We start from the raw sequence: 22,913 nt of genomic DNA, 5'->3' as shown, positions 1-22,913 counted from the left end.
GGAAGGGCTACAGGTCCAAGCCATATCCCCCTGCTGGACTTCACCACTGGTACTATGGGCTGATAAATAAAACGTTTTTTGTGAGGTAAAAAAAACCGACCTGTGCCCTTGCCCTGGTGGTTTAGTGGAGTCCCTGCCCGACCACAGTGTCCACACCAGCACATGCGTCCCGCCTCCCACCGGATCGCGATTTTAGCGGGACCCGCCTAGGGGACCCACTTACCTCCTCCCTGAGTGCGGCCACGCGATCCAGGAGAACTTTGGCGGGTGTGTGACTAATGAGGAGCAAACCGGAGCCTCCGCTTTAAGTACCCGGCAACCAGGGCGCGGGAGTATACAGCGCCGCTCGGGGAGGTGATGGAGCTGCAGCAGGAGATGTCAGACTGACATCTAATACTCACAGAGTCACTGCTGCAGCCCTTGAAGTCTTCATTTTTCACTTAGAAAAGCTCCCCTCTTGTATGCCTGCTTACTGTATGGCACCAACTACAAAACTGAGCTCCTGTGCACGGAGGCGGGGTTATAGAGGAGGCGGCGCTATGCATCTTGGGAAGAAGGTCAAAGCTTTGAGCCTGTTGGTGCCTCGGATAAAGATCCTACTCTACACCCCGATGGTATTCCCTGTGGAGTCCAGTGTACCCCGCAGCATAAAAAATTATTAAGTATGAAGTAAAGGAATGTATAATGAACTCTCAGGAGTCAGGCAAGATTGATAAAACATTTTTTACTGGAATCTCCATAGTTTGATTGACAAAGGGTCAAAATATCAAAGCGATATGTGGATTAGGTACTGAGATGTGAATTTTTTTTCAGATACACCTCAGAAAAAACAGAGCACCAGGAGTGGCATTTCCCAGCAATTTTTCGAAACTTTGACCCCCTATATCTCAAACTGTGAGGCCTAGAGAAGAACAATTTGGCATGGGTTAGTAGCTATGTGGTAGTATCAAGTGTACAAAGTATCATGAGAATCTGGGTGGTGGGTGTCATGCCTGTGTGAACTGACATGGAATGACCCTGCAGCCACCTTGCATACAGCTCTGAATCAGACTCAAAGGGGGGAATTAAATTTGTAATTTTCGCCAGAAGATTGCGTCCAACGGAGCTATTCCGTTTGGGCGCTATTGGCTGCCTCTGCCAGCACTTCATCTCGCATACCCCGGGGGTGGTGAGCTGAAGTGCGCGAAAAGTGCCCCGTTTGAGCACTCAAACTGGACTTTTCATGTCGCGTCCATTAGTTTTGTCAGGTTTAGTTGCGTTACACATCTAAACCCAACCTTGCTGGGTGTGATCAGTAAAAACAAAAAACAAAAGAAAGCCCCTGAATTGCGCCCTGTGATCTACTGTTACTTTAGACAGGAGATCGGGCACGCAAAACAATTGAATTATATAATTATCTCAGTAGGGGGACCCAAAAAAAGGTGTGGTTTTGCATTTTGAATAAAGGAGACTCCACCTGTGTGTGTGTATATATAATAAATATTATTTTTTTAATCTGGTACAACATGTACATATTTATACTTGTGAATGTAAATCAGTTGATCTTTGATATAGCCCATCTTCTATTTTGGGTTTGTTGAGTTGTTTTATCTTGTATGGTGTTCGGTAGATGGATGTGCCACCAATGCTGAAGAATATACTATTTGTTCATCCCAGACATAAGCAAGGAGCACAAAGGACAGTTCAAATAGATCACCAAAGGAGAACCATTACTGAAGTTTAATTGTATAAATGCACAGCTTGGTTTCAAACAACCACAACTTGCCAGTTGTAGTTTACAAAGCAAGTCAGTCAGGTTATAATTAGTAGTCTAATGCACTAGATAGAAAATAATCAAGCTGGAATGTTTCTGCAATTACTTAAAAGTCAACAGAAAAATGGGGCAGATGTATTAAGCATGGAGATGTGATACAGCATTGATACGTGGAAGGTGATAATGCACCAGCCAATCATTACAGGTTTGAAAAAGGAGTTAGGAGCAGATTGCTGATGCGTTATCACCTTCCACTAATCACTTTTTTATCACTTCTCCAGACTTAATACATCTGCCCCAATATTTCCTAGACCCAAAATATTGCACCCATTATTATCCATTAACAAATATACAGCACATTGCCTAGTGATTTCATACTGTATTCCTGTCATGTTTTACCCAACTGGATTTTACGGAAACTTAATTTTTTTAGGTGCTTCTAAAATAGCAATGGAAATTGGCACTCCATAAATAATAAACAATTGGAATGCTGTGAAAATGAATAAATAGAAATTGTGTTTTCTAATGCATGTTAAATACAGTATACTTTTAAAACAGAAAATATTTCAGATCATGCTTCATATTACTCGGATTTGTTGCCATTTGCAAATAACAATAATTAAAAGTAAAAAAGTTAAATAAAAACAATAAAAAGGAATTCATTTTAAGGGTGGGTACACACTTAAACGGTATTGGCCCAATATGTAATTTCTGGCCAAATCGGAACGACAAATTGGGCATGTCCGACTACACACTCCTGTAAGTCGCATGCCATATCTTCCTTTCAACCGCGCTGCAGGCCAAGCAGAAGATATTGTGTACGATGCCATGCTGCATCCTACAAGTGCACAGTCGTCCCCTGCATTGCTTAAGTGTATACGCACTGCACAATGCAAGGTCACGTTGCCCATCGGAATGGCTGGGTATATATCATTCTAATGTGTACCCAGCCTCAGTTTCCTACTTTCACATTTTACCTTGAGTCATACAGTTTAATAGAACATGAACTTCCACATTTTTATTTGTATTTGGTGCGAGATATTTTTGTTTAGCAAAATGAACAAATCCCTTTTTGTTTTCATACATGGAGACAATGGGAACAATATAGAGGTGGATTGGAGTTCATCTGCACGTCATAATTGTGCGTGTCACATACAAAACACTTGCATTTTCTTGCACTTAAGAGACCGGTCCGGAGCAGTCATGGGGAAGTGGAGTGTACCTACTGGGATTGTTAATCAACTGTAGTCTTTGTCACTACATCTAGTGAACTGCATATACTTTATTACTAGAACTTTTAAAACCATTTTAGTGAATTTTTAAGTGCTTATATTTATTATTATTACTTTTTTTGTGCCTATTATGCGGGTTCTGCATCATCCAAAACATCTAGGGAGCAAATCAATTATCTGTGAGGTTCCGTTGGAAGATCATGCTTTAACACAACTGCAGGATATCCAAAAAAGAAAATCTTGCTACAGTAGCTTTAGCTAAGACCCTATAGAGACACAAGCAAGTGTTCTGTACTGTAATGGACGGAAATCTATGCAGCAGCAGCAGATTGTACTGAACTGGAGCAAGCCCCTAGCATGTGCAGCTAGTGCACTACAGACCATTACAATAAAGCCCTATAATTATTTTTGTGCTTACTATTCTGCAGCTGCAGCTGAAGGCAGGTATGCATGGAAATAAAAATAGGTATATATAATGTGAGAGAGACTTTAGCTGCCTTGAATTGTACCTGGTCATGAAAGCACACTGCAATACGTGTGATCCTATCAAGTGTGCTTGTTGTTCTCTTGCCACAGTTCTAGGCAGGTACAGTATGCACTGTGAAACTTCCCACATCATTGCTTGGGAGATACTAGTCTCATTTGCAAAAAAATTTTTTTTTTTAACAATATTGATCCTGGTCCAAATAAACAAAAATGTTTTGATACAAGTCATCTGCTAAAGAAAATATACATGTATTCAGCGTATGGCACTATCACATAAAGAAAAACTCTTAGAGGTATATTCAATTGAAGTCGGATCCATTCCAACATTCATTTGTCGGAATGGATCCGACCGGGGCTATTCAATGTATTATCAATTCGTCTTTAAAAAAGTCGAATTGAGATGCAGGAGCTTAGAGCCACGGGCAGACGGGGGAGAGCAGCACTGCACTCCATCCGGGGGGGAGGTCTCGCTTGCTGGAGCCGGGTGGACGCTGCTGTGAGCGGCGGCTGTGACATCCTCCAGCACTGCTCTCCCTCCATTTTTTTACGTCGGACCGAGATGGTCGGAAACGGGGCCAAATCCTGTCGAATTTGGCCCCGATTCACGTACTATTCGACAAGTCAAATTCCCGAGCTGGGATTGAATAGGTCGAATCATGATTCGACCTTAAAAAGTCAAAAACTGACATCTTTTCGACAGACGGCAGCTTTCGACCCTGATTGAATATACCCCTTAAAGCACATAACACTGTATTCCACATATATGTAATATGTGACTTTGTTTGCATAGTCTGTAAAAAATGCTTTTTGGTTAGGTAAACTAGCCAGCACCCCTAAATTAATCATTTTAATAAATGTCCGTTCCTAAAATTTATTCCACACTGAAATATTTCTCCACTCATGCTCGGCTGGACGAGCTTGGATAATTCCTTAAGTTTACAAAGCTTTTATTCTAACAAGGGCACTTAATATTTTAAGTTTTAAAATCATTCTCTATATGACACATCACAGAAAGGAAAAGGTCCAAATTGCTACAAAGCTGAAGTGTTCAAGATGATTTCCATCTCTCATAACAGACACCCTGCCCGTTTCTGAAAATGCCCAAACTGCTGAATAGGACTGGCTTGCTTGTGACTTGTATTATTTTGATAGCCCTTGATCGAACATTTACAAATGTAACGATTTGTATTTAAGAAGATTTGGTCCATAGCTAACCTAGCTACTCCCATACATTTTCATTAGTGTAAGACACGTAGAAAACCCAGCATTCATTTCACACATGGAAGTAAATGTGAGCGACAACAAAATAAAGCATGTTCAATCTATACCGTTGCAAAGAGATAAGGCACTGATCATTAAATGTTTCTAAAAAGTCTTGTGCAATGTCCTCATCCATAGTAGTGCTGCTGGTAGCGCAAATTGAGTTCACGAAGTTCCCGCTCTCTCACTCGCCGTAGCTTAGTGGACTTTGTGGAGCGACTTGAGCGTACAGACTGCGCAGACTTTGTGCTCTGGCAGCGGGAGGAAGCTCTCTTCAATAAGTTCTGGGAAATAGATCTATGTAAATTTTTCATAGATGAAGATGCAGCCATGCTTACTACCCAGGGGTGCTTAAGGGCCTGTGTTGCAGTCATCCTGTCCGATGGCTCCACCATGAGCAGACGGTCAATGAAGTCCTTTGCAAGGTTGGAAACACTTGGCCAAGGCTGCAGAATTAAAATAGTAAAAACATTTATAAAAAGTCTAAGGCAAAAAAGTGACATCGCAGTTAAAATAAACCCCTCCAAATTAAAGCAATATATTCTGGGATGCACCAGTTCAAAAGTACTTTAGCACTCTTATGAACAGCAAATCTCATATTTATTTTTATATGGGCGCAACAGTATCATGTATATAGAATTCCTCAGAGAGGTATTTAAATAAGTTTCCTTACTGTTTGGTAACAAAAGGTAATATGCCAATTCGCTCTCGCTTATTGGATATACTCCGAAAACAGGAAGCTAATAAAATATGCTTTATGGTGGAAGTTGTTTGCGATTCTGATAATTCTACACTAAAATGAAGATATAAAGAGAGATGAAATGTTATATTGTATGTAAAAATGGCACTGCAGAAATATAGTCACACAATCACAGCAACATTTTAAGACCTATTTATCAGGCTGAAGAAAACATAAAAAGGTCATGAAACGGTGCTGATGTGCTAGTATATTCCTGGAGAGCCATCTGAATTTTTTTCCCTTTATTACGGCCGTGAGATTAGTACTGTAAACTCTGGCAAAGACTTGACCATGGCAAAAATTACTCCCACTACATGGGACAGAGAGAAGGGACCTTAGGAACGTGCAAGTCTTATTAAGATGGTACTATCAGGCTATCCAATTATAACCCGTTTTTACCGTGTGGTAAATGACCCATTTTCGGGTGATAACACATGGGATCTGGGATAAGTTCCCGAACCCATGTGTTATGTAAAAATGGGTCTCTAAGGGCTGGTTATGGGGGATTCTGCTTTGCGTGCCATAATATCTGATAAGTGCTGGCTAGAAGGGCTAATTGGATAGCCTCTGGGGGTTCCACTAGCCGTGGTAATTTACTTTGGCTAATAGGATAACCCCCTTAGACTGATATCTTCGAAATGTAGGATTACAATTTATCTAGTAATTTTTTCCAACTTAATCACACACTTTAGAGGCTTTAAAAGGAAAAGAAAGTATTTTTGCACATCATAAAGTGCAGTTAATATACAGGTTGGGTATCCCTTATCCAAAATGCTTGGGACCAGAGGTATTTTGGATATCGGATTTTTCCGTATTTTGGAATAATTGCATACCATAATGAGATATCATGGTGATGGGACCTAAATCTAAGCACAGAATGCATTTATGTTACATATACACCTTATACACACAGCCTGAAGGTAATTATAGCCAATATTTTTTATAACTTTGTGCATTAAACAAAGTGTGTGTACATTCACACAATTCATTTATGTTTCATATACACCTTATACACACAGCCTGAAGGTCATTTAATACAATATTTTTAATAACTTTGTGTATTAAACAAAGTTTGTGTACACTTAGCCATCAAGAAACAAAGGTTTCACTATCTCACTCAAAAAAGTTTGTATTTCGGAATATTTGGATAAGGGATACTCAACCTGTACTCGAAATGTAATTTAAAAATGTAAAATTATTAAAACAAATACCAATTCAGGTCCAATATGCCGGACCTTTTTTTTTTGTCATTAATGTTGTTTCCCCCCTATTCCCCCCACTCGATCCATCTCCACGATATCCTAGCATACCTCCCTCCCCCCTGAGCTCCAGACATGGCCCAAAACTTCACCCACAAGTACATCCTGACATCCAGTACCTGCCCTATATATTGGTTCACCATAGATCTCTGCCCACTATTCTTACTGTACGTATGCAATGGTGAACCTTATATCCCTCAATGTCAAAGGCCTGAACTCGCCTAACAAGCGTAGACTGGCCCTTACATTCTTCCACCAACAAAAAGCAGACGTGGTCGCTCTGCAAGAAACACACTTCTCATCTGCTAACCCTCCCCTTCTCAAGAACAGTCATTTCCCTATGGGATATTTCGCAAATGGTCCATTTAAAAGAAACGGGGTGGCAATCCTCTTCAGCAAAAATGTCTCTTTTACCCTCCATACCCAACTCTCAGACAAAAGTGGCCGTTACCTTATTCTCACTGGCCTGCTAGACGACAAACCTGTCACACTGGTATCCCTGTACGCGCCCAATTCCAACCAAGTCCCCTTCTTGCGTAAACTATTCCTCAACATACGTCACACAATGAAAGGCTCCCTAGTTCTCTTAGGTGATTATAATCTTGTCCTAGACCCGAAAATGGATAAATCCCGCCAACCCTCTCAACCCATTTCAGCCGCTCACTCCGGCCCCTCCTCAGCCTTCCGCAATCTGCTCGCGGAATTTGACCTCTACGATATCTGGAGGTCCCATAATCCATCAGGTCGAGAATATACATTCCATTCTCTTGTCCATAATACCTACTCCAGAATAGACCTGATCCTTTGCGACAAATGGTCTCTCCAGAGAACTGGGGACATTGATATATTGCCAATTACATGGTCTGACCATGCACCAGTCCTCTGGAAATGGAACCTCCATGATCTCAGTAACCCACCCCGTCAATGGCGTTTATACCCGTACCTTCTAAATAATCCCATGTCAAAAAAAATTATCTCCGACTCTATCAACTCTTACTTAGCCACTAACTCTCCCCAGGACACCTCTTCTATTAACCATTGGTGTGCCTTTAAAGCAGTTACCCGTGGAGCTGCCATTCAAGCGGGTGCCACTCTCAAAAAACAAGCGCATCAATTACAAGCGAAATTAGAAGCTGAACTGTTAGATCTCGAATCTCAAAATATAACACATCCCTCTAGAACTCTTAAAAGCGAAATCTCCAAGGTTCGAGGTCAACTTCAAAAATCACTTCTAGCCCGCACCCAAGCAGCTCTGAATAGGATGCGCCATAAATTCTATCTACTGGGCAATAAAGCCGGCAAGATGCTAGCGCGTAAATTACGGGTTCAGCAAGCCAGAAATAAAATTAAGTGTATTTACTCTCCTACCAAACAGAAGATATTGAACCCCAAAGACATAACAAATCAGTTTGCAAAATACTATGCTAAGCTATATAACCTAGCAACTGACCCCTCCACTCCCCAACCCACCCCTTCCTCTATCTCTTCGTTCCTAGATAACCTCTCTCTCCCTACTCTCACCCAAGAACAACTAACTACACTCAATGCCCCTTGGTCAGCGGAAGAAATCTCCGCTGCTATTAAATCTACTCCTAGAAACAAAGCCCCAGGCCCAGATGGATTTATCTCTGACTTCTATGCCACTTTCCATGACATTCTCTCTCCCCATTTGACTGCCCTTTTTAATGCATTCTCTGAACTCGGCTCTCTCCCTTCAGAACTCCTAGAAGCGCGCATTGTTACCATCCCTAAACCCGGAAAAGACCCTGCCCTTGTACAAAACTATAGGCCTATCGCACTACTCAACTGCGACATCAAACTCTATGCCAAAATGATTGCAACACGCATTAATAGGTTCCTCCCACTGCTGATACACCCGGACCAAACTGGCTTTGTACCAGGCAGACAAGCGTCTGATAACACGCGAAGGGTCTTTAACCTGATAGACTCACTATCTAAGGATCAAGGCCTTCTCTTGCTGTCCCTGGATGCTGAGAAGGCCTTCGATAGATTAAATTGGGACTACATGCGCGATGTCCTCCTCCGATTTGGATTTAGAGACCGAATACTTACCTCTATTATGACCCTGTATAGCTCCCCTACGGCCCGAGTGTTCAGCAATGGCTTCCTATCTGATCCCTTCCCCATCACAAATGGTACTAGACAGGGGTGCCCTCTATCCCCACTAATATTTGTCCTGTCAATTGAACCCCTTGCAACCACAATACGAGATAACCCCCTCTTCCCGGCTCTACAATTTGGCGCATCCTCCCATAAAATAAGCCTCTTTGCAGACGATGTCCTCCTCTTTATCTCTGAACCCACTACAACGCTACCTATCCTACACTCTATCCTAGATGCCTATAGCCTAGCATCTTACTATAAACTCAACACTACCAAAACAGATGCCCTCCCCTTCAACATACCCAACTCTCTCCCACTCCTCCAATCCTCCTTCCCGTACAACTGGCGGAATCACACGATAAAATATCTGGGCATCAACATCCCTATCTCTACCTCTGACGTCTTCACTGCCAACTTATCTCCCCTAATAGAAACGCTAGAAGCCCTAACAAACTCCTGGTCGTCCTATGAGGTCTCCTGGCTGGGACGTATGTCGGCATTTAAAATGTCTTTACTACCCAAATTGATGTATCTCTTCCGCACAATTCCATATACTTTCCCAAAAAAGACCCTACAATCATGTTCCTCTGTCATGTCTAGTTACGTCTGGTCCTCAAAACCACCCTCGCTGGCCCTATCTAGAATGATCCTCCCCAGAGCATTTGGAGGTTTCTGTCTGCCTAGTATCCCACTATACCAGGAGGCATCTCTTTTAGCCTCCACTAAATACTACTTTGAGGCCCACCCACGTTTAGGCTGGGTAGAGCTAGAACAAAACCGAGCAAACCCATTTCCTCTAGTAGATTTATTCCGTATTCCAAAACCACTCCGACCCACCAATATGACTTTCCTTCCCGCCACCCAAGCCGCACTTCAAACCTGGGACAAATTATCCGCCAATCAACCAGACCATATATCGCACATCTCCCAGATCTCCATTACTACACTAGCACTACTGATACCTCATCTTAATCTATCTAAATGGAGACGTGCAGGTATACTCTGTTTAAGCGACTTGCTTGACGGACTCTCCTTACTACCCTTCGCAACTCTTCAGTCGCAATTTTCTTTACCCGCTACGGAACTCTTTCACTATATGCAAGTTGCGCACTGGTGGAGATCAATCCCCTCCTCTCACACAACACTCCACGCGACTTCATATACCCTCTTCTCTCGCCTCTCCCTGACTGAATCTAAAGGCGACATTACGTACTGGTACAAACAGCTGATAACCCCTACATCCCATACCAAATCGAATGCTCAATTGACTTGGGAACGAGACCTGGGAAGAACTCTGACACCGAATGAATGGCGCCTCATTTTTCTAACCTCCTACTCTATGTCCAAATGCTTGAACCACACTGAAATGCACATGAAATTAATACACAGACTTTACCTGACTCCTGACCGACTCCACAAGTTCTGGCCTTCCCATAGCAACCAGTGCTGGAGGCTATGCGGCTCGATAGGCGATATCTACCATATATTCTGGTCGTGCCAAGTGATTGCAGATTACTGGTCAAAGGTATTTGACCTAATAAATAAAGTGCTGTCCATTCAAATCACCCCAGACCCGACTCTAGCATTACTACATGTTGTCCCTCCCTCTGTTCCCCCATCCGCCAGATACGTTCTGGGTCACATCCTCATAGCCGCCCGCGCTAACCTGGCTCAACTATGGAAACAACCCACATCCCCTACCTTACTAAAAGTTATTCATAAGATAAACTATCACTTTCTCATGGAAACGGAATATATCCCCCCCATCCCCACCAACACCACTCCCCCTAAAGCAAACTGGTCCCCGTGGTGTCACTATGTCTCCACCAACGAGGGATCCCAATACCTTCATAAATCAGCTATACCCGACCAAAACCAAATTAACTTAATTGAACGACCAGAAGATACTTGTGATACACAGCACTGACTACTAACCCGCTCCCCACTTCCACTTTAATTCCCTACGCTCACAACCCCGAACCGAGACAACCACAGTCTAGAATCTTCCCCTTACCCCCTACCAACCTATACTTATACAACTTGACCCCCCGGAACTAGAGATCTATTTCCTTGCTGCTGGGCAGCGACCATTATTATGCATAAATATGATTGAAGTAATGTGTATACCCGGTTATAGTGTACTAGCCTTTTTCCCCAGTCTGGATGCTCTCCCCTCCCCTCCCTTCCCTACATATACCCTTCCTTATACCTACATCTGTATTAAGTTGTTATGTAACCCCTTTTCTTTGTTCTGTACCCCATAAAAATGTTTTCTCTTTCAAAATAAAAACTATTGATGGAAAAAAAAAAAACAAATACCAATTAGGATGATCTAGTTAAAGAATTACCAGGTCACAAAATAATAAAATTTTGAATAAATGAAGGGATAGTGTTGAACTGAAACTGATTATTTATGATCATTTTTAAAAAAAGAAGAATGGCCATGCAGTGGGACACCATATACAGTATCATCCGTCTAAAGCAGAGGTTCTCAAACTCTGTCCTCGGGAGCCCACACAGTGCATGTTTTGCAGGTAACCCAGCAGGTGCACAGGTGTATTAAATTACTCACTGACACATTTTAAAAGGTCCACAGGTGGAGCTAATTATTTCACTTGCGATTCTGTGAGGAGACCTGCAAAACATGCAGTGTGTGTGCCCCCGAGGACCGAGTTTGAGAACCTCTGGTCTAAAGTAACCACCATCATGATTTTCCACTGAAATTCTAAAACAGCTGCATATGGAAATGTACAACTAATGGGCCCTATACACTGGGCGAGAATACTGAAAGATATGAACGATCTCGTTCATTAATGAAAGAGATACCATTCATATCTTTCAGTGTGGAGGCACCAGCGATGAACGATGCGCGGCCCCGCGCTCGTTCATCGCTGGTGCCCCGTCACTTGTGCATGCAGGCCAATATGGACGATCTCGTCCATATTTGCCTGCACTGCTATGGAGCAGGGTGATGGGGGGAGTGAAGAAACTTCACTCCTCCCGTCACTGCCCCGGCGGCGGATCGACAAATGTGTAGGGCCCATAAGGACAAAAGACAAATTCGGATACATGGATTCTAACATTTTTGGGACTTTTCTTTTTCTGCATAATTAGGCCTACATAATGTCTATGGACAGAGATCTAGGGCAGGAAAAGTTAGAAAGAGAACAAGGGCAAGTGATGCCCATAGCAACCATTCGGGTTCTAGCTATCATTTTATAGAATGTATTAGATAAATAATAATTAGAATCTGATTGGTTGCTATGGGCAACACCTACACTATAAAGTTTAATGATCTCTGTTATAGTTTCTTTAGGTTTTAGATTATTTTTACACTACAACCGTGTCTTTATTTTTATTATTATTATTGTTTAGAAATTCATGACACATCCCCTTTCAATACAGAGTGAAGTTTGGCATTCTTATGCAGGAACAACTTGGAGTTAAATCTGCTTAAAACAGTAGAAATGGTCGTGGACTTTAGGAGGTGTTCAGCTCCTGTGTCCCCACTTATGATTGCTCGCAATGTTGAGTCTATGGTGGACTCCTTTAAGTTTTTGGGGTCTACAATTGCACGAGACCTTAAGCAGGGGCCCAACATTCAGGCCATTGTTAAAAAATACCAGCAGACATTTTACTTTTTGCGTCAGCTTAAAAAGCTTAACCTCCCCGGAGAGTTGTCAATTCTTTTTTATTCTGCTATACATCGAGTCTGTGCTATATTCCTTGGTTATTGTCTGGTTTGGTTCAGCAACTGAACATGATAAGCGAAGGCTCCAAAGGGCTGTGAGAACAGCGGAAAGGATTATTGGGGGCAGATCTCCCATCTGTTCATGAGGTGGGCAAGTAATAATGTAAGGGATCACTCGCACCCTGGTTGTTCCCTGTTCCAACTGCTTCCCTCAGGTAGATGCTATAGAGCGCTGCCTGTAAAAACCTCTAGACAGCAAAAATAGGATTTTAGTACCTACCGGTAAATCCTTTTCTCCTAGTCCGTAGAGGATGCTGGGGACTCCAAAAGGACCATGGGGTATAGACAGGATCCGCAGGAGCTTGGGCACACTGAAAAGACTTTGACTGGGTGTGAACTGGCTCCTCCCTCTATGCCCCTCCTCCAGACCTCAGTTATAGGAACTGTGCCCAGGAGAGACGGACATTTCGAGGAAAGGATTTTTGTTTAAACTAAGGCGAGAACCAACCAGCCCACACCACAAACATACCGTACAACCGGAGTATCAGGAAACCAGATAACAGTATGAAGTAACAACAGAAACAAGTTGAATATAACTAATACACAACCCGCGTGTAAACAAATTTAACCAGTAATAATACACTGCAAGTAACAGTCCGCACTGGTAAGGGCGCCCAGCATCCTCTACGGACTAGGAGAAAAGGATTTACCGGTAGGTACTAAAATCCTATTTTCTCTTACGTCCTAGAGGATGCTGGGGACTCCAAAAGGACGATGGGGATTATATCAAAGCTCTAGGACGGACGGGAGAGTGCGGACGACTCTGCAGCACCGATTGAGCAAACATGAGGTCCTCCTCAGCTAGGGTATCAAACTTGTAAAACTTAGCAAAGGTGTTTGAACCCGACCACGTAGCTGCTCGGCAAAGCTGAAGTGCCGAGACCCCTTGGGCAGCCGCCCAAGACGAGCCCACTTTTCTGGTAGAATGGGCCTTTACTGATTTCGGCAACGGTAGCCCCGCCGAAGAATGAGCTTGCTGAATCGTACTGCAAATCCAGCGTGCAATAGTTTGCTTAGAAGCAGGATTCCCAATGTTATTGGAAGCATACAGGACAAACAAGACCTCCGTTTTCCTGATAACAGCCGTTCTGGCGATGTAAATTTTCAAAGCTCTTACAACATCAAGAGACCTTGGAACTGCCACAGCATCCGTAGCCACAGGTACAATAGGTTGGTTAATGTGAACCGAAGAAACCACCTTCGGCAGAAATTGTTGACGAGTCCTCGATTCTGCTCTATCCGAATGGAAGATCAAGTATGGACTCTTGTGAGATAAGGCCGCCAACTCTGACACTCGTCTGGCAGACGCCAGAGCCAAAAGCATGACTACCTTCCAAGTGAGAAACTTTAACTCCACCTTACGTAAAGGTCCAAACCAGGGAGACATAAGAAACTGCAACACCACTTCAAGATCCCACGGCGCCACAAACGGAGGATGGATATGCAGCACTCCCTTCACAAAAGTCTGAACCTCTGGAAGGACTGCCAATTCCTTTTGAAAGAAAATAGATAAAGCCGAAATTTGCACTTTGATGGAACCCAATTTCAGGCCTGCATCGACGCCTGCCTGCACAAAATGGAGAAACCGACCCAAGTGAAATTCCTCCGCAGGAGCAGTTTTGGTTTCACACCACGAAACATATTTTCTCCAAATACGGTGATAATGTTTCGCCGTAACCTCCTTCCTAGCCTTAAGGAGAGAGGGGATGACCTCCCCAGGAATACTTTTTCGAGCTAAGATCTGGCGCTCAACTTCCATGCCGTCAAACGCAGCCGCGGTAAGTCTGGAAACACGCATGGCCCCTGCAGTAACAGGTCCTCTCTTAGAGGAAGCGGCCAAGGATCTTCCACCAATAATTCCTGAAGATTCGGATACCAGGCCCGGCGCGGCCAATCTGGACCTACGAGAATCGCCCGAACCTTTGCTCGTCGTATAATTCCCAGCACCTTTGGAATGAGAGGAAGTGGAGGGAACACATATACCGACTGAAACACCCACGGTGTCACCAGGGCGTCCACTGCACTGGCTTGAGGGTCCCTTGACCTGGAACAATACCTCAGAAGCTTCTTGTTGAGGCGAGACGCCATCATGTCTATCAGAGGAATTCCCCAACGCTTCGTTACTTCTGCAAATACCCCTTGGTGAAGAGCCCACTCTCCCGGATGGAGATCGTGTCTGCTGAGGAAGTCTGCTTCCCAGTTGTACACTCCCGGGAGGAAAACTGCTGACAGAGCGCTCACGTGCTGTTCCGCCCAGCGAAGGATTCTTGTGGCCTCCACCATAGCCGCCCTGCTTCTTGTTCCGCCTTGCCGGTTTACATGCGCCACCGCTGTTACGTTGTCCGACTGGATCAGGACAGGTCGACCCTGAAGAAGGCTCTTTGCTTGGAGCAGGCAGTTGTAAATGGCTCTTAACTCGAGGACATTTATGTGGAGACAAGATTCCTGGTCTGACCATTTCCCCTGGAAATTTCTTCCTTGGGTGACTGCGCCCCAGCCTCGGAGACTTGCATCTGTTGTCAGTAGGACCCAGTCCTGGATTCCGAATCGGCGCCCTTCTAGAAGGTGAGAACTTTGCAGCCACGACAGGAGAGAAATCCTGGCCCTGGAAGATAGGCATATTTTCCGGTGCATGTGCAGGTGAGGCCCGGACAATTTGCTCAGCAGATCCCACTGAAACACCCGGGTATGAAACCTGCCAAACGGAATGACTTCGTACGCCGCAACCATTTTCCCCAGAACTCGAGTACACTGATGAATCGACACACTTGTCGGCCTCAGAATCTCCCTGACCATTGTCTGTAGTTCCAGAGCGTTGTCTTCCGGAAGAAACACTCTCTGTAACTCCGTATCCAGAATCATGCCCAGAAAGGGCAGCCGAGTGGTCGGAATCAACGGAGACTTCGGTAAATTTAGAACCCAACCGTGTTGTCGCAGAACCGACAGAGAATATTCCACATTTCTTAACAATTTTTCCTTGGACCTCGCCTTTATCAGGAGATCGTTCAAGTACGGGATAATTGTAACCCCTTGTTTGCGAAAGAGAGCCATCATTTCCGCCATGACTTTGGTGAAAATCCTCGGGGCCGTGGAAAGCCAAAACGGCAACGTCTGAAATTGGTAATGACAATCCTGTATCGCAAACCTGAGGAAAGCTTGATGCAGAGGATAAATCGGGACGTGTAAGTAGGCATCCTTTATATCTACTGACGCCATAAAATCCCCCCCTTCTAGGCTGGAAATCACAGCCCGAAGAGATTCCATCTTGAACTTGAAAACTTTCAAGTAAGGATTGAGGGATTTTAGGTTCAGAATAGGTCTGACCGAACCGTTCGGCTTCGGAAAAACAAAGAGGCTCGAGTAGAACCACTCCCCCCGTTGGGACGGGGGAACGGGAACAATGACCCTCTGTTGAAACAACTTTTGTATTGCTGCCTTCACGACCTCCCTGTCCGGAAGGGACATTGGCAAGGCCGAAATGAAAAAGCGGTGAGGGGGCATCTCCTGAAACTCCAGTCTGTATCCCTGAGACACTATTTCTAGAACCCAAGGATCCAGGCCTGATTGAACCCAGACCTGACTGAAGAGCTGCAGACGGCCCCCCACCGGTCCGGACTCCCCCAGGGGAGCCCCAGCGTCATGCGGTGGACTTGGTAGAGGCGGGGGAGGACTTTTGGTCCTGTGCGCTTTTGGTCCTGTGCGCCTGATACTGCAGGCGATCTTCTTCCCCTCCTCTACCCTTTGAAGCGAGGAAGGACGAGCCTTTACCCCTCTTGTATTTAATTAGACGAAAGGACTGCATTTGTTGATGGGGTGCCTTTTTCTGCTGTGTAGGAACAGAAGCAAGAAAATATGACTTACCTGCAATCGAGGTAGACACCAGGTCAGCCAAGCCGTCACCAAACAAGACACTACCTTTGAAAGGGAGAGCTTCCATAGATTTCTTGGAGTCGGCATCAGCATTCCATTGATGGATCCACAGCGTCCTCCTGGCCGAGATCGCCATAGCATTGTCTCTTGATCCCAAGAGACCAACATCCCTCACCGCATCCTTCAGGTAAACTGCAGCGTCCTTGATATAACCAAGAGTCAAAAGAACATTATCTTTATCAAGGGTATCCATATCAGAAGCTAAATTCTCAGCCCATTTAGCAATAGCACTACTTACCCATACCGACGCCACAGCAGGTCTGAGCAATGCACCCGTATTAGCGAAAATGGCCTTCAGAGACATCTCCAGCATGCGATCCGCCGGATCCTTGAGAGCTACCGTGTCAGGAGACGGAAGCGCCACCTTCTTAGACAACCGGGAAAGAGCCTTGTCGACATTCGGAGACGACTCCCATTAGTCCCTGTCATCCGAGGGGAAAGGATACGCCATGAAAATTCTTTTGAGAATCTGCCAGCTCTTGTCCGGCGACTCCCAAGCCTTTTCACAAAGAGTATTCATTTCATGAGGGGGGGAAATTTCACCTCAGGTTTTTTCCCTTTAAATAAACAAATCCTTGTTTCCTGCACCGCAGGTTCCTCAGAGATACGTAAAACATCTTTAATAGCCACAATCATGTACTGAATACTCTTAACTAACCTTGGGTGTAAGGTAGCCTCAGTGAAGTCGACATCGGAATCAGAATCCGTGTCGGTATCTGTATCTACCATCTGGGTAAATGAACGCTTTTGCGACCCTGACGGGGCCTGCACCTGAGACAAAGCATCCTCCATGGATTTTCTCCACACTTGTGTCTGAGATTCCGATTTATCCAATCTCTTAGACAATGAGGCCACATTTGTATTAAGTGCACTTAACATCGTAAGCAAATCAGGTGTCGGCCGTGCCGACAGAGCAATCTCCAGACCCGTATCTGCGCCCCCAACCACCTCCTCCGGGGAGTAACACTCAGCTTCAGACATGCCGACACGGCTTACGGACACACCAACACACACACCCTGTCTCAGCTAGGGGACAGACCCACAAGGAAGCCCGGATAGAGAAAACACAGAGGGAGTATGCCAGCTCACACCCCAGCGCCCATATATCCCACCAAACGATATATGTTGAAAAGCGCTGCTGTTAAATACATGTACATGCACCAAATATCTGTCTCCCCCCCCCCCCCAATTTGCTCCCCTTTACTTGACTGAAGCTTGAAGGTCCCGGGCCAGCGTCTCATGCAGCAGCTGAGGATGAGAGAAAATGGCGCTGCTACCTCGTTACTGAAGTCTTCTGCCGTCTGATGTCTTCGGATCTTCACATACTCACCCGGCTTCTTTCTTCTGGCTTCTGTGAGGGGGGTGACGGTGCGGCTCCGGGAACAAGCAGCTAGGTGCACCAAGTGATCGAACCCTCTGGAGCTGATGGTGTCCAGTAGCCTAAGAAGCAGAGCCCTTAACTAAGTAGAAGTAGGTCTGCTTCTCTCCCCTCACTCCCACGCTGCAGGGAGCCTGTAGCCAGCAGGTCTCCCTGAAAATAAAAAACCTAACAAAAGTATTTTCTAGAGAAACTCAGTAGAGCTCCTTTAGTGAGTGTCCAGTCAGTCCTGGGCACAAAGTCTAACTGAGGTCTGAAGGAGGGGCATAGAGGGAGGAGCCAGTTCACACCCAGTCAAAGTCTTTTCAGTGTGCCCAAGCTCCTGCGGATCCCGTCTATACCCCATGGTCCTTTTGGAGTCCCCAGCATTCTCTAGGCCGTAAGAGAAATAGTTTCTTTCCTTAGGAAATTTGCTTGTTGAACAATTGATGGAAAGGTCTGATTAGTCTTGTACTATTCTTCCTTTTATCTTTTTAATAATAGGCGATTTTACCTATGTACTGTTTTATGTGTTGTGATTGGAATGTAAGATTATTATTTATGTGAGATTTCTGGCGCGCAGTAAACCGGAGATAAATTCTGGGCATCTCTAAGTAACAGTCACAAGCGTACGCCAGTGTGGGTACCCTCTGGCGGCGCACACCAACTGTGGAAGATCACATGACCGCTGGTACAAATAGCTAAAGCGCTCGGTTTCCGGAAGTGGCACAAATGCGTTCTACCAATGGAACGCACCACTTACGGAAAAGTCATCAGGTTGTCAAGCCAAGGAAAATGACCACAAAAAGTGACAGAAAAGAGAAATGCCCAGGGTTAGTGACTTTAAATTGCGTTTATAAAAACTGGAATCCAAGCGGATCTATAAACTTAACACCTTTGTCACCCAATGTACTAAATGAAAATAATTAGTTCAACATATTTTTTAGCTTACTTTTGAGACTGTCAGATTGCTTTTTGAACAATTTGATAGTAGATGGTTCATGATTTTGTGATCTGTGGACTGGATTTTAATTTTTCTACTTTTTTATTGCTTGTGGTATCTTTTCATATAATGGTGGTTGAATTGTATGCTTTTGTGCATATTGTACTCCATGGTAATGATCTTATCTTCTGGTTGGTGTGGGTCAAATGTTTTTATTATTCTAAAAAATCATCTGATAGGGCCTGATTGTACATTTGCATGTAAGTAATGTTTTAATTTTATAATTTTTATATTAAATTAAGACAGTGTCCAGTTATTTATTGTTAACATTATAATACTTACCATCATACTTGGAGGTACTGTCAGACTGTTACCAACAGTACCTTTTCTGAATACGAGGTGTGGGTATTAAATAACGAGACTATACTTGCAAAATGAAAAAGCAAACTGCGAGAGTTAAAAATAAGATTTTACTCACCGGTAAATCTATTTCTCGTAGTCCGTAGTGGATGCTGGGACTCCGTAAGGACCATGGGGAATAGCGGCTCCGCAGGAGACTGGGCACAACTAAAGAAAGCTTTAGGACTACCTGGTGTGCACTGGCTCCTCCCACTATGACCCTCCTCCAGACCTCAGTTAGGAAACTGTGCCCGGAAGAGCTGACACAATAAGGAAGGATTTTGAATCCCGGGTAAGACTCATACCAGCCACACCAATCACACCGTATAACTCGTGATACTATACCCAGTTAACAGTATGAAATATAACTGAGCCTCTCAACAGATGGCTCAACAATAACCCTTTAGTTAGGCAATAACTATAAACAAGTATTGCAGACAATCCGCACTTGGGATGGGCGCCCAGCATCCACTACGGACTACGAGAAATAGATTTACCGGTGAGTAAAATCTTATTTTCTCTGACGTCCTAAGTGGATGCTGGGACTCCGCAAGGACCATGGGGATTATACCAAAGCTCCCAAACGGGCGGGAGAGTGCGGATGACTCTGCAGCACCGAATGGGCAAACTCTAGGTCCTCCTCAGCCAGGGTGTCAAACTTGTAGAATTTAGCAAATGTGTTTGACCCCGACCAAGTAGCTGCTTGGCAAAGTTGTAGAGCCGAGACCCCTCGGGCAGCCGCCCAAGAAGAGCCCACTTTCCTCGTGGAATGGGCTTTCACTGATTTAGGATGCGGCAGTCCAGCCGCAGAATGTGCAAGCTGAATCGTGCTACAGATCCAGCGAGCAATAGTCTGCTTAGAAGCAGGAGCACCCAGCTTGTTGGGTGCATACAGGATAAATAGCGAGTCAGTTTTCCTGACTCCAGCCGTCCTGGAAACATATACATTTCAGGGCCCTGACTACGTCCAGTAACTTGGAATCCTCCAAGTCCCAAGTAGCCACAGGCACCACAATAGGTTGGTTGACATGAAAAACTGATACCACCTTAGGAAAGAATTGGGAACGAGTCCTCAATTCCGCCTTATCCATATAAAAAATCAGATAAGGGCTTTTGCATGACAAAGCCGCCAATTCTGATACACGCCTGGCCGACGCCAAGGCCAACAGCATGACCACTTTTCACGTGAGGTATTGTAGCTCCACGGATTTAAGTGGCTCAACCCAATGCGACTTCAGGAAATCCAACACCACGTTGAGCTCCCACGGTGCCACTGGAGGCACAAACGGGGGCTGACTATGCAGCACTCCCTTAACAAAAGTCTGAACTTCAGGCAGTGAAGCCAGTTCTATTTTGGAAGAAAATCGATAGAGCCGAAATCTGGACCTTAATGGAACCCAATTTTAGGCCCATAGTCACCCTGACTGTAGGAAGTGCAGAAATCGACCTAGCTGAAATTCCTCCTTTGGGGCCTACCTGGCCTCACAGCACGCAACATATTTCCGCCATATGCGGTGATAATGGTTTGCGTTCACTTCTTTCCTAGCTTTAATTAGCGTAGGGATAACATCCTCCGGAATGCCCTTTTCCTTCAGGATCCGGTGTTCAACCACCATGCCGTCAAACGCAGCCGCGGTACGTCTTGGAACAGACAGGCCCCCTGCTGCAGCAGGTCCTGTCTGAGCGGCAGAGGCCATGGGTCCTCTGAGATCATTTCTTGGAGTTCTGGGTACCAAGCTCTTCTTGGCCAATCCGGAACAATGAGTATAGTTCTTACTCCTCTCCTTATTATTCTCATTACCCTGGGTAAGAGAGGCAGAGAAGGGAACACATACACCGACTGGTACACCCACGGTGTTACCAGAGCGTCCACAGCTATCGCCTGAGGGTCCCTTGACCTGGCGCAATATCTTTGTAGCTTTTTGTTGAGGCGGGACGCCATCATGTCCACCTGTGGCCTTTCCCAACGGTGTACAATCATTTGGAAGACTTCTGGATGAAGTCCCCACTCTCCCGGGTGGAGGTCGTGTCTGCTGAGAAAGTCTGCTTCCCAGTTGTCCACTCCGGGAATGAACACTGCTGACAGTGTTAACACATGATTTTCCGCCCATCGGAGAATCCTTGTGGCTTCTGCCATCGCCATCTTGCTTCTTGTGCCGCCCTGTCGGTTTACATGAGCGACCGCCGTGATGTTGTCGGACTAGATCAGCACCGGCCGGTGTTGAAGTAGGGGGTATAGCCTGACTTAGGACATTGTAAATGGCCCTTAGTTCCAGAATATTTATGTGTAGGGAAGTCTCCTGACTTTTCCATAGTCCTTGGAAGTTTCTTCCCTGTGTGACTGCCCCCCCAGCCTCGAAGGCTGGCATCCGTGGTCACCAGGACCCAGTCCTGTATGCCGAATCTGCGGCTCCCTAGAAGATGAGCACTCTGCAGCCACCACAACAGCGACACCCTGGCCCTTGGAGACAGGGTTATCCGCCGATGCATCTGAAGATGCGACCCGGACCACTTGTCCAACAGATCCCACTGGAAGATCCTTGCATGGGACCTGGCGAATGGAATTTCTTCGTAAGAAGCTACCATCTTTCCCAGGGCTCGCGTGCATTGATGCACCGACACCTGTATTTGTATTAGGAGGTCTCTGTCTAGAGACGACAACTCCTAGTACTTCTCCTCCGGGAGAAACCATTTTTATCCTGTTCTGTGTCCAGAACCATACCCAGGAACAGTAGACTCATCGTAGGAACCAGCTGCGACTTTGGAATATTCAGAATCCAGCCGTGCTGTTGTAGCACTTCCCGAGATAGTGCTACTCCGACGAACAACTGCTCCCTGGACCTCGCCTTTATAAGGAGATCGTCCAAGCATGGGATAAGTATTTCGGCCATTACCTTGGTAAATACCCTCGGTGCCGGGGACAGACCAACGGCAACGTCTGGAATTGGTAATGACCATCCTGTACCACAATTTTGAGGTACTCCTGGTGAAGAGGGTAAATAGGGACATGCAGGTAAGCATCCTTGATGTCCAGTGATACCATGAAATTCTCCAGGCTTGCAATAATCGCCCTGAGCGATTCCATTTTGAACTTGAACCTTCGTATATAAGTGTTCAAGGATTTAAATTTTAGAATGGGTCTCACCGAACCGTCTGGTTTCGGTACCACAACATTTTGGAATAGGAACCCCGGCCTTGTTGAAGGAGGGCTACCTTGTTTTCACCTGCTGGTAGTACAGCTTGTGAATTGCCGCCAGTACTACCTCCCTTTCTCCGAGGCAGCAGGCAAGGCTGATGTGAGGTGACGGCGAGGGGGAGTCGCCTCGAACTTCAGCCTGTATCCCTGTGATACTACTTGCAGAACCTAGGGATCCACCTGTGGGCAAGCCCACTGGTCCCTGAAGTTCCCGAGACGCGTCCCCACCGCACCTGTCTCCACCTGTGGAGCCCAAGCGTCATGCGGTGGACTCAGAGGAAGCGGGGGAAGATTTTTGATCCTGGGAACTGGCTGTCTGGTGCAGCTTTTTCCTTCTTCCCTTGTCTCTGTGCAGAAAGGAAGCGCCTTTGACCCGCTTGCTTTTCTGAAGCCGAAAGGACTGTACCTTTCTTAGGCTGTGAGGAAACCTGAGGTAAACTTTTTTCTTCCCAGCTGTTGCTGTGGATACGAGGTCCCAGAGACC

General features: G+C 45.3%; 1 protein-coding gene across 3 annotated transcripts in view; it reads right to left on the bottom strand.

Moving 5' to 3' along the window:
- Positions 1 to 1,704: 1,704 nt before the first annotated feature.
- PSKH1 (protein serine kinase H1) overlaps positions 1,705 to 22,913 on the bottom strand; it is a 172,136-nt gene continuing 150,927 nt past the window's right edge. For all 3 annotated transcript variants that reach the window (XM_063945275.1, XM_063945274.1, XM_063945276.1), the window contains one exon: positions 1,705 to 5,177. In XM_063945275.1, the coding sequence (XP_063801345.1) occupies positions 4,860 to 5,177 (318 nt within the window). In that variant the 3' untranslated portion in view covers positions 1,705 to 4,859. The remainder of the gene's footprint in view (positions 5,178 to 22,913) is intronic.

Source organism: Pseudophryne corroboree, chromosome 11 (assembly GCF_028390025.1).
Source record: "Pseudophryne corroboree isolate aPseCor3 chromosome 11, aPseCor3.hap2, whole genome shotgun sequence".
Taxonomy (NCBI): Eukaryota; Metazoa; Chordata; class Amphibia; order Anura; family Myobatrachidae; genus Pseudophryne; species Pseudophryne corroboree.
Note: the sequence above shows the minus strand (reverse complement) of the source record. Positions and strands in the feature narration are given on the sequence as shown.